At 40.7% G+C, this 19,582-nt stretch overlaps 1 protein-coding gene across 4 annotated transcripts in view; it reads left to right on the plus strand.

Annotated features, from left to right (window-relative positions):
• Positions 1–19,582, plus strand: part of dffb (DNA fragmentation factor, beta polypeptide (caspase-activated DNase)) — a 41,155-nt gene that overhangs the window by 11,389 nt on the left and 10,184 nt on the right. Inside the window, exons 2-5 of one of the 4 annotated variants that reach the window (XM_057819730.1) lie at positions 9,855–10,103; positions 10,996–11,122; positions 11,390–11,422; positions 11,542–11,727. In XM_057819730.1, coding sequence (XP_057675713.1) covers positions 9,855–10,103; positions 10,996–11,122; positions 11,390–11,422; positions 11,542–11,727 — 595 coding nt within the window. The remainder of the gene's footprint in view (positions 1–9,854; positions 10,104–10,995; positions 11,123–11,389; positions 11,423–11,541; positions 11,728–19,582) is intronic. The other 3 variants (XM_057819739.1, XM_057819747.1, XM_057819757.1) reach the window with 3 other exon arrangements.

The following is a 19,582-nucleotide window of genomic DNA, read 5'->3' on the forward strand; positions in this document are numbered from 1 at the left end:
CCTGACAATCATTTTTTTTCTTCTACTGTTACCAATTGTAATTATTTTACACGGCATCTGTATGAAAATCATATCAACTCAATGGGCAAACTGTCAATTATACATTTCAACAGCAGAAGCATGTACAAAAATTTCAGCTCTATCAAAGACTATCTGCAACAATTTACACACCCCTTCAGCATAATTGCTATCACAGAAACGTGGTTTAATATTGATAAAGGTATTGATTTTCTTATGGATGATTATGAATTAAAATACATAAATAGAGAAAAGAAAACTGGTGGTGGAGTTGCCCTATATATACATAAATCAATTAAATGTATGGTATTAACAGATATGTCAAGAATACTGGATGGGTGCATGGAATGTTTGACAATAGAGATCTACAATGAAAAAAAGAAAAATATAATTGTCAGCTGTATCTATCGATCACCAGGTTCATGTATTGAATCCTTCACTGAATGGATGGGCCAATTGTTTTCCACTATTAAGCAAAAAACATTATTCATCTGTGGAGATTTTAATATTGATTTATTAAATCCAAGCAAACTGGCAGCAATAGACGATTTTTTGGATACAATGTATAGTATGTCTCTTTACCCAACAATAACTAAACCAAGTAGGATTACATCACACAGTGCTACAATTATCGACAATATCTTTACTAACAACTTGGGAAATCAGATAGTCAGTGGCTTGCTCATATGTGATATTACAGATCATTTACCGGTTTTTACCTTATTTGATTGTGATATCTGGAAAAGTAAGGATAGTGAAGTGGTATATCAACGGAAAAGAAGCGAAGAAAATATTAACGCATTCAATAACAGTTTGATGGTCCAGGATTGGACTACTGTATTTAGGGAATCAAATGTGGACAGTGCATATGATAAGTTCCTAGAGAAATTTACTTCTCTTTATAATACGCACTGTCCTGTTGAAGGAAGCAGTACAAAGAAAAGGGAATTCAAATGCCCTTGGTTGACAAAAGGAATAATCAAGGCCTGCAAAAAGAAAAATTATTTATACAAGTTGTTTATCAAGTTAAAAACCAAAGAAGCTGAACTGAAATATAAGATTTATAAGAACAAATTAACAGCTATAATAAGAACTAGTAAAAAGCTATACTACAACAAACAATTATATGAAAATAAAAATAATATAAAAGGCACATGGAACATATTGAACAAATTAATCAAACAAGGATCTACCAAGGCAACATATCCTGACCACTTCATTGAAAAGAATGGTATAAATTATGATATGAAAAAAGTTGTTAACAGCTTTAATAGTTTCTTTGTAAAAATCTGTTCAGAATTGGCTGCAGGTATTCCGGACCAGGACCCCGACCACTATTATAAAAGAATTAAACGGAATCAGAATTCAATCTTTCTCTATGCCACCAGTGAGCAGGAGGTGATAAATACTGCATTGAAGTGCAAGAGCAAGCTGTCCACCGACTGTCACGATATTGACATGTTTATTGTTAAAAAAGTTATACATAGTATAGCAACGCCCCTCACTTATATTTGTAATTTATCATTTCAATCGGGTCAATTTCCAAACAAAATGAAAATTGCTAAAGTAATTCCAATACACAAAAATGACAGTAAACACAGTTACACAAATTATAGACCGATATCACTATTACCACAATTTTCCAAAATCTTGGAAAAACTATTTACCTGCCGATTTAATAATTTTCTTGATAAACATAACATAATTAACCAGGGCCAGTATGGATTTAGAACAAAAACAACCACCTCAATGGCAATTACAGATGCAGTAGAAGAAATCACAAATGCATTGGATGAAAAAAAACATGCAGTTGGAATTTTTATTGATCTAAAGAAAGCTTTTGACACAATTGATCACACAATTTTACTCAAGAAACTACATCTGTATGGTATCAGGGGGGTTGCTGGGGAGTGGTTGAGAAGTTATTTAACAGGAAGGGTACAATATGTGAAAATGGGGAAATGGTCATCAGAACATCTCAGTATCTCTCATGGGGTCCCTCAGGGGTCTGTTTTGGGACCAAAATTATTTAATATTTATATCAACGATATATATACTGTATCTCAGTTATTGAAATGTATACTTTTTGCAGATGACACAAACATATTCTATAGTAGTGAAAACCAAAATGAATTGGTAACTACCGTTAATGAGGAATTAAGTAAATTAAAGAGGTGGATGGATATAAATAAATTATCACTTAAATAAGACAAAGGTAATGATATTTAGTAACCTAAAATATAACGCAGAACTACAAATAAAGATTGATGGGGTCCCAATCGGGAATGTAAATGAATTCAAATTTCTAGGAGTTATTGTAGATAGTAAATTATCATGGAAACCCCACATCAGACATATCAAAACCAAGATCTCCAAAAGCCTGTCACTAATAAACAAAGTGAAATCATACCTTGATGACAGTGCACTCCGCACTTTGTACTGTTCTCTAGTGCTCCCATATTTCACATATTGCATTGAAGTGTGGGGAAACACTTACAAATCTACCATCAATTCATTAGTCACATTGCAGAAACGTGCGGTACGAATCATACATAAGGTTGGATTTCTCGATCACGCCCACTGTTTATTTGCTCTCTCAAAACTATTAAAAATCAAAGATCTTGTAAACTATCATACAGCTATAATGCTATTTCAAGCAAAAAATGAATTACTGCCCCAAAATTTACAAAACCTATTTAAGGTTCGTGAGAATATCCATAGTCTGCGAGGCTCTGGATATTTTATGTTGCCAAGATTTCGAACCACTTGCAAACGTTTTCGTGTGTCTGTATGTGGAGTGAAACTCTGGAACAATTTAGACAATCATTTCAAGCAGTGTCAGAATATGCAAAAATTTAAATCGCTGTATAAAAATATGGTCTGGTCACAATATAATGACATTTGCTAACAATGTGTGTTGCTGTTTATGTCAGTTGGTGTAAATATTGTAATTTTGGGGAATGAGCCAACATTAGTTGGTTGTCTGTTGGTTTAGTTGTTTTTGTCTGTTTTTCCTTTTTTCTTCTTTTCATTGTGTGGACATGAGTATCCCACAAGTAAGGATGCTGGACAATGAGATCAGGGGTGGGACAAAATAAGTTTTTTTCTTCTTCCCACTCCCTTTCGAGTACAATTATTTTTGTTGAATTATATTGTATGTTTTTTGTTTCTTTTGTGTGTGCATGCTCGAAATAAAAAAGTTTCATCATCATCATCAACAATACAACATTCAGCCGGCATAATAACACAATCACCAGAAAAAATTAACGAACTTTTCTATAGCTACTACAAAAACTTATACTCGGTGACAAACGATCATAACGAAGAAGACACTGACTTGTTCGTCAGTAATCTTGACAACCCCCAAATAACCTTAGAAAGCCAACAATTGCTAGCCACCCCACTTACCCTCGCTGAATTATGGAATGCCGTAAAGGACATGCCAACAGGTGGCGCACCGGGGCCCGACGGGTTCTCGACATCATATCTTAAACACTTTTGGAATATGCTGGCACCACTTTTCTATAGAATGGTTCAAGAAATCAGTGCCAAGGGTCAAATTAGAGACAACATGAACACTGCAGTAATGAAACTACTGCCAAAAGCGGGGAAAGACCTAACCCAACCAGCAAACTATAGACCAATATCCTTAATGAATACAGATATTAAAATTATTGCAAAGGCTTTAGCTACTAGATTAGAACAAACTCTTCCCACTATAATTCATGAAGACCAGACCGGCTTTATTAAAGGACGTAACTCTACAAACAATATAAGATGCTTTTTAAATCTTATTAATATTGCACAGAATTATAAACAGAAAGCAATTATCCTCTCTTTGGAGGCAGAAAAAGCATATGACAAAGTCAACTGGATTTTTCTCTTCAAAATTTTGGGAAAATTTGGCTTCGGTGAGCCATTTATCCGTTATTCTACATATTCTACAATGCCCCAAAAGCCACTGTCAACACAAACGGGGTCATTTCACAAAGTTTCTGTCTTTAAAGGGGAACTCGACAAGGCTGTCCACTCTCACCCCTATTATTCGCTCTATTTATTGAACCATTAGCAATTGCAATACGACAAAACGCTAATATCAAAGGGATCTGCTCGCAAACATCAGAACACAAAATTAACTTATACGCAGACGATATACTATTATATCTAGAAAAACCAGAATCCTCCCTAAATGAGACTTTTGAACAAATAAAAACATTTTCACAAATATCAGATTATGCTATAAATTGGTCAAAATCAATCATAATGCTCTTATCAACAAACTCATGGAATCCTGCAGATCAAAATCTAAATCACAATATTCCAATAGGGAATATAAAGTATCTTGGAATCAACATTTCACCAAAACTTACAGAATTAACTAAACTAAATCATACACCCCTCTTAGCAAATATATGTGAAGATTTGACACACTGGAATAATCTACCCATCTCACTTTTGGGCCGGATAGCAACAGTTAAAATGAAAGTATTACCACAAATAAACTATTTGTTCTCAATGATCCCCTTTAAACCCACTCAAAAATGGTTTCAAGACCTAGACTCAGCCGTCACAAAATTCTACTTTAAGAACAAGAAAAACAGAATTAGCCTTGCCAAATTTCAAAGAAATAAACCAGAGGGGGGTCTAAAGGCCCCTAATTTCCAACACTATTATATAGCAAATCAAATACAATATCTTATTCAGTGGTTATATCTTAACACTGAACAACAGTCATGGCTAGAATTAGAGCAAATAGACTGCAACCAAATACAATTGGCAGACCTCCCCTTTATTAGTTCGAGTATTAAGCACCATAGCTGCTTCAAAAACCCAATGATAGCATGTACCTTGAAAGCCTGGTGGAGAGGTATGGAAATTTAGCAATCACAACAAGCCTCGTGTAAATTTTCACCAATCTGGCACAACCCAGACTTTGGAGTTAATAAAATTCCTATTTATTTCAGCACATGGGATGATACGGGAATTAACCAGTTACAGCATTTGTTTAAAGATAATACATTCATGTCATATGAAAAAATACTACAAAATTTCCAGATCAAAGGGGTCAATTTCCTTCAATACAATAAAATCAGGGCAGCCATCAGAAGCAAATTCCCATCATTAACGGGTACGTTAGACCCACCACCTTTCGTAAATAAAATAATAAATATCCACCCTCAACAAAAATGCTTTCAAAAGTCTATAAAGCCCTGTCATGTAACTACTCTACTTGCCTACCAATCGAAAAATGGAATAACGAACTTTCGATAACATTAGATAATAACTATTGGTCCAACATCTGTAAAAATACATTTATAATGACAAAGAATAAGAACCTTCAGTTTATACAGTTCAAAATACTGCACAGATGGCATATTACTCAATCTAAAATGTACAAAATGCGGTGCTCCCAATCAGATAAATGCACAAGCTGCAACGAAGATTCTTCAGACACATACTTTCATGCTCTTTGGCAATGTAAATCAGTGCGAGAGTTTTGGTCACAGGTAACAAAGAAACTCTCTTCCCTATTAAACTGCAGGATTCCATTATCTCCAACTCTTTGTCTGCTTGGCGATCTGAATACAGTGAATATCTCTACCCATCAAACCCGTCCACTACTGGCAAGTTTAACGATAGCCAAAAGAACTATATTGTTGAATTGGAAAAACAAACAAAACATTAGCATTAACCACTGGCTAAATCTAATCATTGAATATATAACATTAGAGAAAATATCTGCCAGACAAACAAATAAAATGGACAAATACGAACAACAGTGGGAAACGATCGCAAGAATGATGAACATAGAATAAGGATTCTCTTCCGCCTGCGAAGGAATGCCACAAAAATAATAAAAATGTATACATAAACTGATGTATGCGGGGTGTCCAGGGAAGTTGTATGCATCCTTTTGCAGCTGGAAACTGGACATGTTTAAATCCGAATTGTTTTAGACACTCCCAGCAGCATGTAATAAATAACTTTTCTTCCTCCACAGTTTAGTCGGTCATTGGGTTTAATGTACAAAGAAACCCATAGACAATTTGGTTTCCAGCTGCTGGGGAACGTATGCAACTTTTTTTGGAACACCCTATATATTACTTATCAGACTTGGAACAATTAAGGAACTATGCTTAAATAATACACTTCACTGGTCCTTGGCACACATCTAATGGTGTTTGATAAACCTCTTCTTCTGTCAGCTTTACAGGTGGAGTTTGTTGGCGTCCTGTCCTGGGCCGTCCCGTCGCCGGTCTTGGCCCCCGGGATTTTCGGCCGGGGCTTGTCTGGTTGCGTCTGGCTGTGCAGGGGTCCCGTCGGGCGCGCACTGGTGTCGTGGTCGGGTGGGGGAGCCGTGCGGGTGCCGGTCCGGGGCCGCGGCCGGCCGGGGTGGGGAGGAATTGGGGTGGGGGCCGGGGGGTGTATGCGGCGGCTATGGTTCCCTCCCGGAGCCGCGTCTTCCTGAACCGGGTGCCGGGGAGGTACCCTCTGGTGTCATAAAGCGCGGCCCTCCTGGCCCGGGGGTGGGTTGTGGGGGGTGCGCTTCCGTCCCCGTGGTCTGTCACCGGCCCTGTCCGCCTCTCTGGGCCGCAGCGGCTGCCGCTGCCCCCCTACCAGCGGGGCCGTCGACGGAGGCGCCGTGGGTGATCTGGGGCGGGGATTGATCAGGGCCCTGACGCTTCTCCCACCCTGTGGCCGGTGATTCTGGTGGACGGGGCCACGCCCGCGGGAGCCTGCCTCTTAACTCACGCACTTCTCACTTCGGCACTGTAAATATCTTTCACCCTGGCACTTACATGCTCATACATTTCTCCGGGGAGAGTTGGGACGGGGCTTTACAGTCCCGGCCCGGGGGGGTAGACGTGGGGTTGGTGGTGCCTCCCCTCCTGCCATCCCTGAAGGCCGGTTGATGGGTGCGCGGGTGGCCCAGGGGACCACCCTGGATCCCAGGGGGGGGACGATGGCTCCTTTGCTGGGCGGTGGGAGGAGGGATGGGCTGCGCTTGAACCCCCAAAAGCCCCCCCGCCCGCCCTGCCTCCCTGGGCTGGCTGGGTGGGGGCCGTGGCCCTGGGTTGGCGCCCGCGCGGCTTCCCCGCCCGTCTGCGTGGCTGTTCGCGCCCGGTGGGGCTCACGTGCTGCTGGATGCGGTAGGGCATGCTCGGTTTGGGGGTCCTGGTGCCGGGATTGGCGATGGGGCGGCGTAGGGTTGGTCGCCAATGGGCTTATATTCATAAGAGATTCACATGATTACTGGGTTCTAGATCATAGAACTGATTTGTGTACACTCTCTTTCAATCACTTAGCTTATAGACACCCCCACCCCCGTCCCCCTCTTTCACTGGCCAATAGGCCCCCACATGGTGTAAACTGGAAAAACATCTCGCTGACGATGGCACTAGCATATTAATAATTAGTCTAGATGTTCTATGTATTTCTTGTTGTTGTTTGTGTAAGTGTTTCTTTTCTTTCTTCTCTTGTGTTGCTTTTCTTCTGTCCCCCATAATCCTTTCCTGTTCGCTGCTTTGTCATAATAAAAAGGTATTTTGAATGATCACAATGGGAGTATATCAGACTCCCAATGTGAAACATCAAAACTGTTCAGACAACCCGGGCACTTAGACTTCCATTCTCTGTGTCAAACTTCTGAACAGAACAGGTTTAAAAAAAAAAAAAAAAAAAAAAATTTCTGGAGTTAATCCAAAATACTTCAAAATTCAGATTCTACACTAAGAATACCTTTAAAATGACACCATTTATTAAAAATCTGATAAGCAATGAATAATTATTACAATTATTATAATACTATTATATCTCGTACTATACTATAATATTAATGCTAGGTGTTTTTTTTAATTGTTTGAATCATGTTGGAAAGGCGAAGTCAGTGTTCTGAATCTGTTTACATTCCATTGTTTTGCACTAGTTAATTCTATCAGCATTTGAACTTATTTTTTTATTTATTATTGTTATTTACGTCTTTATTTGTACTTAAATAAATAATTTACGTGTTCCAATGTTTTTTTTGTGAATTGATAAGCGTCAACAAAAATTTCATTGCTAAATTAGTAAAAAAAAAATTTTTTTTTTTTAAATTTAATTATTAGATTAGTCGACTAATCGTAAAAATAGTCGGCTGACTAATCGGGAGAAAATTAGTGGTTTGGGACAGCCCTAGTCAGAAACTCATTCGGTACGCCTCCGTTCCGAACCGAGCACCGCGTACTGAAACGGTTCAATTCAAATACATGTACCGTTACACCCTTATTAATTACGGTTGGAATTGTTGCTAATAACAGGCATAGCTAGTAAAAATTAACTTTTTACATAATCTGAATATTCTCTACTGAAATTTAGGGACAGTGTATTGTCCTCAAATGAATACTTAATTCTTGAATTATCCTAGATATTTTTTTATAGTTTTAATTATTGCTAAGTTAATGAATGACAAACATATCTCGGCCAATTGTCTTGCATCTCTGTGAGCGGTAGAATATTGGTGACCCCGCCCAAAAAATCTAAAATGTTAACAACAAATACTGTATATTTTTTTTTTAAGTATGAATAAACAGGGCGTGAATATAGTAATACATTGACTACAATATTTTGAAAGGCGTTTGAAAAACTAAAAATTTAGAACGATTTTACTACTAGTGTACTGTTGGTTTTTACGGAAATTAGTAGTGATGCACGGTAATACATTTTTCAACCGATACCGATAACTGATAATTTCCTCCTCATTCCAACCGATAACCGATAATGTCAAGCCGATAATTCTGTTAAAAAATTTATGTAAAATTTTAAAGTATACATAAAAGAAAATAATACTGAGCAAAAATATAATTTATTGCTCTTTTTTTCAACATAAAATATGAACAAGTATTCAATTCCAACATCTAAATAATGGCAGATTGTCTGATGCACAAAAATGCCTTTAAAAGTAAGCCATTCCTAACATATATAACATTAATACACTGCAAAACACACCTCCTTAAAACTAGTCAGTTTTAAGTGTAAATCTATTGGAAGTAAGTGAAATTATCTGCCAGCGCTTCAAGTGTATTACTCTCAGATTTCTTGGAAGAAAAATAGCTAGCTGAAAATAATCTTAACAGCCTTATTTTAAGCAATACATTATTATAGTTAAACCTAAAAAACAAACTTGGAAGAAGAAAAGATTTTGAATAATATTTGTGGCTACAGAATATTATTTCATTACAACAGGAATGTGCATATTTAAATCGATATGTGTTAATAAGTGCCAATAAGTTTTGATTATCTACTGTGACTAATTGAGCAGACAAATAAGTTAAATTAATTTGAAAAGTGACTGCTAATGTTATATGCTTTGTTGCACACTGTGAAAATGATTAACTCAAAAGAGCGAGAGGTCATGTACCCATTCTGCAGCGCTTTGTTTACATTTGCGGCACTCACGACATTTGCTTTACAGCAGCTAAACTGATACACGGCAGTACTATTTGGACGGAGTTTGAGCTCTCATCTCCGTGCGTGTTGTTTTATGCCTGAGTTTTGTTAAGCCGAAAATAAAGGTAGCGTTACAAAGTCATCTGACCGCTCATCATTTTACATACTGAATGCATTATTGACTGGCTGACTTCGTTTTCTCCATGTTTAAATTATCTAACCACTGTGCCGTCATGATAAGCTTGCTTACTGGACATCACTTTTCCAAATGTCCGTGGTGAAAATGTGATTGGCATGTTTTTCATGAAGAATGGTGGTCGTATAAACTGCATTATTTTTTTTATCCAGGGCTTTGGCTCTCTGGTCATTTCGGTAAAAAAAAAAATCGTGTCTCGTCTCGATGGTAGTGGCTACGTTCGTACCGGATAATCCGCCCGCACCGGCCGGTTCGCCGCAGCGTATTCGGGGCCTGGTTCTGCTCACGCCGTGGGGAACCGCTTGAGAAACCGGGGTGTTCGCCGGAGGTCCTGAAGCTGGGGAACCAGGCTCTGCCCGCCCCGCCAACGGCGAGGCAGAGGCAGCCTGCCAGACCGGCCAGAGCGGCGGGCTACGTCGGAAGACGGCTACTTGCAGACTATTGGTCTCCAGTCGTGCCGGTATATAAGTATATAATTATCGGATTGCATTATCGGTTGAAATTTTTTATTATCTGGATTATCTGTGTGACGTCATAATTGCCATTATCAGCCGATAATTATCGGCGACCGATATTATTGCGTAACTTTAGGAATTAGCCGTTCATTGTTTTCAGTTGTGTATAAAGTGGAAAACTTATCGAAAATCACTAAAAACGATGACATTATTTGCTTCTCACTGTTCTCAAGTAAAATATTAAGCATCGTGGGAATATAATACAGTATATTCTTATAAAAACTGTGTTCTTAAACAGTTGAAATTGTTGCTAATAACAGTTTTTCAATTGAAAGCTAGTAAAAATGCAAATAACTTGATATTTCTCAATATTTTCAAGTAAAATTTTCAGGACATTATATGGTCTTCACGTGAAAACAAACTGAATTCTTGAAATGTCCTAATTATCGTTTTAATTACAACTAATTCAAGGTTTTCCAAGTGAAAGCTAATTGCAACTTGCTAGTGAAAATAAGTTTTTTTTTCTCAATTTTTTCAAGTGGAATTTTCAAGACATTGTTTATAGTCCTCGCAAGAAATATTTTTTTTTAACTGTGAATTAATTATTTTTAATTATAGTCAGCATAACTAGATTTTCAAGTGAAAACATCACAGATGACTATATTTTTAAGTGCACATATCAGAACAGCGGGAATATCTAATTGTATTCTTAATGTATATAATTATTTTGTTAGAACTAGATGAACCATTTACGCATGGATTCGAAGTTGTTTATTTAACATATTAATAAATATACAGAATAAGAAAAAGAATGCATAACGTTTTCCACTGTCCCTTGAGCAGAACTTTGCAAAACTTGACTTTCATCTTTATTTTCTCATATATTTTGATTTGCAGTTGCCACTTTCTGGCGCCCACGTCTGTTTGTACGCAGATGGCACAAAGGTGACTAAAGAATTCTTTGTGACATTGCCCGAAAACACAGAATTGGTTCTCCTGGGCAAATCTCAGACATGGGGCGGAGGTAAGCGCAAGGTGTTATTCCTCGTCAACTAGGTGTCGTTCATTACCCGCGAAAAACAAGGGATCACTGTTCTTGATTTTGCCAGCAATGCCCACAGTGGCTCTTCCAGTTTCACCAATAAGATGTTGCAACAATAATCACATGACTCCTTTACAGCAATCAGACACAACAATACAGTCAGAAGATGACCACACACAAGCTAGCAGTAGAAAGTTGTAGACTCTGTTCTAATAGATTTTGGCAGCCACTTTTTTTTTTTTTAAACAGTGACACCTTCTGAAAAGGATATATCGATTCTTGGTGAGACATATTGATAACCTTTTGGGCTACATTGTATTGCGATATAGCACCTATTCGCTATATTGTGACACCCTTATTGTGAACTGTTATGTTTGACGTTCCCACATGTCCCTCATCAGCCATTTGCGACGTCGCTCGTTTGCTGAGCTCGGACAGTCACGCCGATGACCTCATCCAAGTGGCCAAGGGCCTCCTCTCAGATGAGAAGTCTCTCAAGAGGCAAAAAATCCTCAGCGACCTTATCAGGAACCTGGAGGACACTTCAGAGCTCGAGAGCAGAGATGAGGACCAGGACTGGTTTACAGGTGATTAATCACGTTCTATTGACATTTGACGTCCATAGATGTCTGATACATTTGAAATGGCGTTCACCGTCAATGAGTTAAATCTGAAGGTGAAGTGTCAGGCAAGTCGCTATTTTTTAAGTTATACAGTGGTACCTCGACATACGAACACTCCTGTAAACAAAATATTCAGTTTGTGAAAGGTATTTCGAAGCCTTTTTCGCTTCATGTCACGAAAACATATTTAAAACACGAAAGATAAGACATACTGTAAAAGATGAAGTTATTTCCACTCCCAGAAAATTTTAAGTCATCGGTGCTTAGTCCAAGTGAGACGGCGAACTTTGAAAGGACGATGCTAGAGGTCGATCGGTGTCTTTTGCTGCCTTTGTTGAGCTCTTCCTGACGTTAGAATGAAACTAAAAATGAAATAAATCAGTCTCCTCCTCAATGATAGACATAGTCACAGCAACGCAAATATAATGATCGTAGGTGCTAATAGAGCAAGGGTTAACATGCATTAGCTAGCATCACACCAGAAGTTGGAACCTCTGGGTACCTCGCGGTACAAGGCTTACGATAACGATCTCACGATATGCCTATACCACAATAAATCAGGGTTTCCCCTACATACAGTATTAATTATTGTGGCGCACTGCCACACCAAAATAAAAGCCACCACGCTGTGCAAAAGAGATGTTTAAAAAAAATAAATAAATAAGGCCGTTTCAAACTAGCGGCAGCCTAGTGTAAAGGGTTCAGCGGCAACCTATTCATTGTGTATTGTAATGTACGTAACGCTGCGAGACCCCCTTAAGAGACATTCGGACGAGGAGCTGTGAGATCAGACATAGAGGGAAGCGAGATAGCGATCGCATGTCACGGAAGCCCGCTGTTATTTTGTTATTGTTTTTCTATATCATTGTTGCCACAACTGTATTGGTTTTACCAATACAGACTCCTCTCCTTCTTCCCTCCATCTGGGGCATTATTGTATTTTGGATCGGACTTCTCGGCGAAAGTGAGCGGTGGACGGCCGTCTTGAACGGAAAGCCAAGTTTGAATTAATTTGCGGCGGGTCAGAGCGCCGCCGCGCTAATGTCAACAACGCATTCAATAGCAGAGGGGCAGAGCCGTTTCAGCGGATGGATATACACAATCACGGCTGATGAAACCTTGATGAATGCGCTTTTTTCCCGTTTTGTGAGCTCCAGGACACTCGAAAAATGTCCCTCATAACTTTCCTTGCAAAGCTAAATGGTAGCTCGATGTTTATTTATAACGCACCAAAAAATAAAAAATAAAATAAAAAAGACTAAGAATAAAAGAGTAAAAGCAAAACAGAAGCACAGATAAAATCAGATACCAATCAGATAAAAATAAGACAGTCAAATAAAATTAGCTAGAATAAGCTTTTTTAAAAAGGTGAGGTTTTAGTCCTTTTTTAATTGCATCCACCGTCTGCAGGGCTCTGGGGTGGTCTGGGAGGGTGTTCCACAGACGGGGAGCAGCAGCTGCAAAGGCCGTGTCGCCCATATTCTTGAGCCGAGTCCTGGGCGAGAGTAGACGGCGCTGTTGGCCTGACTGGGTTCTGGCTGAAGTATGTGATGTGAGGAGTTTGGTGAGGTAGGTGGGGGTTACACCCTGTAGACAGTGATGGGTGTGAAGGAGGATTTTGAATTTAATACGGAGGTGAACAGGGAGCCAGTGAACGGTGTGAAGGATGGGGGTGATGTGCTCGTGTTTACGCACCCTCATCTGGACCATGGCAGCGCTGTTTTGGACATACTGAAGCCTTTGTAGGCTCTTGCCAGGGATCCCGATGAGGAGTGCGTTACAATAGTCCAACCTGGAGGAGATAAAGGCATGGACGAGTCTCTCTGCAGCAGGACAGGAGAGAGATGGCCGTAGTATGGCAATACTGCGGAGGTGAAAGGAGGAGGTTTTGCTAATATAATTGATGTGATTGTTAAAGCTAAGATGGGGGTCAAACCTGACTCCCAAATTAGTCACAGAGGGGGAGAGGGAAAATTTGTGGCAGGAAAAGGAGACTGAGGAAATGGGGGCGGAAGGGAGCTGGTGAGGAGTACCTATGTGAATAGCTTCTGTTTTGGAGCTGTTCAGCTGCAAGAAGTTTTCACTCATCCAGGCCCTTATCTCCTCCAGGCAGGAGTCAAGGTGAGAAACAGAGGAGGAAGGGGTGGAGGACATAGTGACCTTGAAATATAAATGTGTGTCATCAGCATAACAATGGAATTGTATTCCATGCCTGCTGACGACACGACCGAGGGGTAGCATGTAAATGGTGAAGAGGGTTGGACCGAGCACAGGGCTCGGTCCTGGGGGACTCCGCAAATAACAGTGTTAGGGTGGGATTTAGCATCCCCCAGAGCTACAAACTCGGTCCTTCCCGTGAGATATGAGTTAAACCACTGAAGGGCAGTGCCAGAGATTCCTATATCGTGTTGGAGGCGGTGAAGGAGGATGCGATGATCAACAGTATCAAAGGTCGTGGGTCACGGGTGCAATGTCTTATAATGTGACAGAACTGTAAGTGTGGAAGAAAGACGCGCGAATATTGTGTATTTTGGAAGTGAAGAAGTCCATGAATTTGTTGCACTGTGAGGCTGTCTGGTTGTGGTGTGCTGTAGTTTGAGGTTTGAGGAGGTGTTTGACGGTGGTGAAGAGTTGTTTGAAGTTACCTGGGTTATTGTTAATAATGTTAGAGTAGTGTGCTAACCTGGCCTTGGAAAGTTCTTTGGCATATTTCCATTGATGTTCCCGGTAGGCCAACTTATGCACCAACAGCCCTGATGTAACATAAGCCCGCTCCAGGACTCGGCCAGTCCTTTTTAGTGATTTCAGCTCCCCTGTGAACCAGGGAGCTGAACGGGTGAAGGTGAACAACAACAACAAGAAAAAATTGTTCACCTTCTCACCAAAACTAGTAAAACTCTTTCGACGGCAATTACAATTTACCTTGAAATGGGTCCATTACAAGGGCGTAGGTTTGGTCTCAATATTGGTGGGGACGATATAACAGCATAACCTGCATGTACATTTTTTTTTTTGCTGCGGCCAGTACGTTAATAAAACCAAACTGATAGGTGAACGGGGGTCAGGGCTACATTTCTCACTAATATGAACCTAATTAATTGATAGCTAAATGATCAATGCAAAAACAAACTGTATTGACTTGTACTAACTTTCACAATGAAAATGTGTAACGATTTAATCTGTTGATTTTTCTTAGATCTATTTCAATAATTTTATTCCATCTTGTTTTGAGTGTTAAAGACTAGTTAACAGATTAATGGATCAGATTATTCTATTTACTTTAGGTAAATATTACCATTAGTTCTTATTAAGCCCATACATCTAAAGGTTGGTCATTTTTCACCAAAATCTAGGGGGGGGAAATTATTTCAAATAATGTTTTGAACAATATCACTTCTTGAATAAAGAACATTTTTGACAAAAAAAAAACATGTGAAGACAATCTAAATGACCTCTATAATTGAACTCAATTATAATAATGCAAATAACGTTGCCTAAAAGTTGGTGGGGACAATTTGAGCATCCTGAAAAGTTCCGAGTGTTATGTTCCTAACGTCCCTATGCAAACGTATGCCATTGGTCCATTAAAAGAAGAACTAGTATTGTTGTGTTAATGTAGTACATATTAGGGCCAAATAAAAGGAAAAATAAGGACTACGAGATATAAGTACTACTATTGCTAAAAGAACAAAAAAAGTCGTATTATTACGTAGGGTCGTCCCCGGGGCCTCGCGCCGATGGGACATGCCCGGAACACCTCTCCAGGGAGGCGTCCAGGAGGCATCCGAACCAGATGCCCGAGCCACCTCAGCCGGCTCCTCTCTACGCGGAGGAGTAGCGGCTCGACGCCGAGTCCCTCTCGGATGACCGAGCTTCTCACCCTATCTCTAAGGGAGAGCCCGGACACCCTGCGGAGGAAACTCATTTCGGCCGCTTGTTCTTTCGGTCACGACCCACAGCTCGTGACCATAGGTGAGGGTAGGAACGTAGATCGACTGGTAAATCGAGAGCTTTGCCTTTCGGCTAAGCTCCTTCTACACCACTACGGACCGCTGCAGAGTTCCCATTACTGCAGACGCTGCACCGATCCGCCTGTCAATCTCCCGCTCCTTCCTACCATCACTCGTGAACAAGACCGCAAGATACTTGAACTCCTCCACTTGGGGCAGGATTTCATCCCCGACCCGGAGAGAACACTCCACCCTTTTCCGACTTGGATTTGGAGGTGCTGATCTGCATCCCAACCGCTTCACACTCAGCTGCGAACCGCTCCAGTGAGAGGCGGAGGTCATGGCTTGATGCAGCTAACAGCACTACATCATCTGCAAAAAGCAGAGATTCAATGTTGAGGTTACCAAACCAGACCCTCTCAACGCTTCGGCTGCGCCTAGAAATTCTGTCCATAAATATTATAAACAGAATCGGTGACAAAGGGCAGCCTTGGCGGAGTCCAACCCTCACTGGGAACGAATTCGACTTACTACCGGCAATGCGGACCAAACTCTTGACACCGGTCGTACAAGGACCGAACAGCCCTTACAAAGGGGCTTAGTACCCCATACTCCTGGAGCACCCCTTACAGGACTCCCCGAGGTACACGGTCGAATGCCTTCTCCAGATCCATAAAACACATGTAGACTGGTTGGGCGAACTCCCATTCACCCTCGAGGACCCTGCCGAGGTTGTAGAGCTGGTCCACTCTTCCACGGCCGGGACGGAAACCACACTGCTCCTCTTGAATCCGAGATTCGACTTCCCAACGGACTCTCCTCTCCAGCACCCCTGAATAGACTTACCAGGAAGGCTGAGGAGTGTGATCCCTCTTTTATTGGAACACACCCTCCAGTTCCCCTTCTTAAAAATGGGGACAACCACCCTGGTTTGCCAATCCAGAGGCTAATTTTTTCCATTTCATTTTTTTCACAATGTTTCAAAGTGCATGCACCCCGACTATACAGTGGGGCAAATAAGTATTTAGGCAACCACTAATTGTGCAAGTTCTCCCCACTTGAAAATATTAGAAAGGCCTGTAATTGTCATCATGGGTAAACCTCAGCCACGAGAGACAGAATGTGGGAAAAAAAACAGAAACTCACATTGTTTGATTTTTAAAGAATTTATCTGCAAATCATGGTGGAAAATAAGTATTTGGTCAATACCAAAAGTTCATCTCAATACTTTGTTATGTACCCTTTGTTGGCAATAACGGAGGCCAAACATTTTTTGTAACTCTTCACAAGCTTTTCACACACTGTTGCTGGTATTTTGGCCCATTCCTCCATGCAGATCTCCTCTAGAGCAGTGATGTTGTGGGGCTGTCGTTGGGCAACACGGACTTTCAACTCCCTCCACAGATTTTCTATGGGTTTGACATCTGGAGACTGGGTAGGCCACTCCAGGACCTTGAAATGTTTCTTACGAAGCCACTCGATTGTTGCCCTGGCTGTATGTTTGGGATCATTGTCATGCTGAAAGACCCAGCCACGTCTCATCTTCAAAGCCCTTGCTGATGGAATGAGATTTTCACTCAAAATATCTCAATACATGGCCCCATTCATTCTTTCCTTTACACAGATCAGTCGTCCTGGTCCCTATGCAGAAAAACAGTCCCAAACCATGATGTTTCCACCCCCATGCTTCACAGTGGGTATGGAGTTCTTCGGATGCAATTCGGTATTCTTTCTCCTCCAAACACGAGAACCTGTGTTTCTACCAAAAGGTTCTATTTTGGTTTCATCCAAATGCTCTCTAGCGAACCGCAGACGGGCTTGGACGTGTACTTTCTGCAGTCGGGGGACACGTCTGGCTGTGCAGGATTTGAGTCCCTGGCGGTGCATTGTGTTACTGGTAGTAGCCTTTGTTACTGTGGTCCCAGCTCTCTGTAGGTCATTCACTAGGTCCCCCCATGTGGTTCTGGTATTTTTGCTCACCGTTCTTGTTATCATTTTAACGTCACGGGGTGAGATCTTGCATGGAGCCCCAGATCGAGGGAGATTATCAGTGGTCTTGTATGTCTTCCATTTTCTAATAATTGCTCCCACAGTTGATTTCTTTCCACCAAGCATTTTACCTATTGCAGATTAAGTCTTCCCAGCCTGGTGCAATTATGTCTCTGGTGTCCTTCGACAGCTCATTTGGTCTTTGCCATAGTGGAGTTTGGAGTGTGACTGACTGAGATTGTGGACAGGTGTCTTTTATACCGATAATGACAGGTGCCATTAATACAAGTAACGAGTGGAGCCTCGTGAGACCTGGTTAGAAATTAGACCTCTTTGGCAGCCAGAAATCTTGCTTGTTTGTAGGTGACCAAATACTTATTGTCCACCATGATTTGCAAGTAAATTCTTTAAAAATCAAACAATGTGATTTTCTGTTGTTTTTTTTCCCACATTGTCTCTCATGGTTGAGTTTTACCCATGTTGACAATTACAGGCCTCTCTAATCTTTTCAAGTAGGAGAACTTGCACAATTGGTGGTTGACTAAATACTTATTTGCCCCACTGTAAATGGCCCCAAAAACCGTGAAGTCTGGTTGGTTTCACTGCCAGGGACAGCGCTCGTTGTCAAATCTATCTTTGACCCTCCCATTCAAAATAGATTGGACGTCTATCGCTGTCAATGGCAGCCAGTGAGCTCATGTAGACACTATTCTAATGGAAGATTTTGGTAGCATCCTGTTTATTCTGTAAATAGCTACACCTTTTTAAAACGACATATCGATTCTTGGCAGGAGCATATTGATAGCCTTTTAGGCTACAAAATATTGGGATATGTCATATTTTTGATATATTGTCAAGGGCTTGGAACAAATTATGTGGAAAACAGGGCTCATTTAAAAAAAGAATCATGATTAAAATGCCACTCTGGAATAAATTTTGTACCTTGATGTACAGAGATATGAAAAAGTATCTGAACCTTTTAGAATTTTTAACATTTCTGCATATATCACCATCAAATGTGATCTGATCTTTGTCAAAATTACACAGAACAGTAAAAACAGTGTCTGGTTTAACTAAAACCACCCAAACATTTATAGGTTTTCATATTTTAATGAGTATAGCATGCAAACAACGACAGGAGGAGGAAAAATAACTCAGTGAACCCTCTGCCTAAGTAGACTTAAAGAGCAATTGAAACCAATTTTTACTAAACATTTTAAGTCAGGTGTGTGCCCAGTCACTGATGAGTAAGGGTGTAACAGTACATGTATTTGTATTGAACCGTTTCGGCTCGGGGTCCTCGGTTCGGAATGGAGGCGAACCGAACGAGTTTCTAACGTAATGTAACCCTTACTTTTCGAGGCTGTGAGTCAATCTGGTTACAGTTTGTTTGTGTAGATAATATTTACTCCGTCTTTTCTACTATAATGGGGACCGACACGGTAGGTCAGTTCAGAAACGTCAACGGCGCGACAACGTGGCCGCCGCGAGAACGCAGTGAAGCGCGGGCGTTAAAGTCAATCAGCCAATGCACACCAGTCGCAGTGCGGCCGCGTGTTAGCCGCGTCCCAGAAGCGGCTCAACGCGACACACGCGAAAAGAACGGCAGAGTTTATTATTTGACACGAGACGCGGCCCTCCTGCGTCAATACTACTACCGGTAGCTAGGATCGGGCCGGAAGTCACTCGTGTAAAAATACGGTGGATCCGGTCGATTTTCAAACTATTATGCAATCGTAACCTACTTTTTGAGTCCATCAGATCTCTTCAGTGGTAGATCAGGGCACAGTTCACTTGTCTTTGTTGATTTACTGCTGTCTTCTCTGCTATAATAATAACCAACACGGCCCCGTGTTCAATACAAAATCCTCCTACCACAA

The sequence above is a fragment of the Corythoichthys intestinalis genome, chromosome 2, assembly GCF_030265065.1.
Source record: "Corythoichthys intestinalis isolate RoL2023-P3 chromosome 2, ASM3026506v1, whole genome shotgun sequence".
NCBI lineage: Eukaryota > Metazoa > Chordata > Actinopteri > Syngnathiformes > Syngnathidae > Corythoichthys > Corythoichthys intestinalis.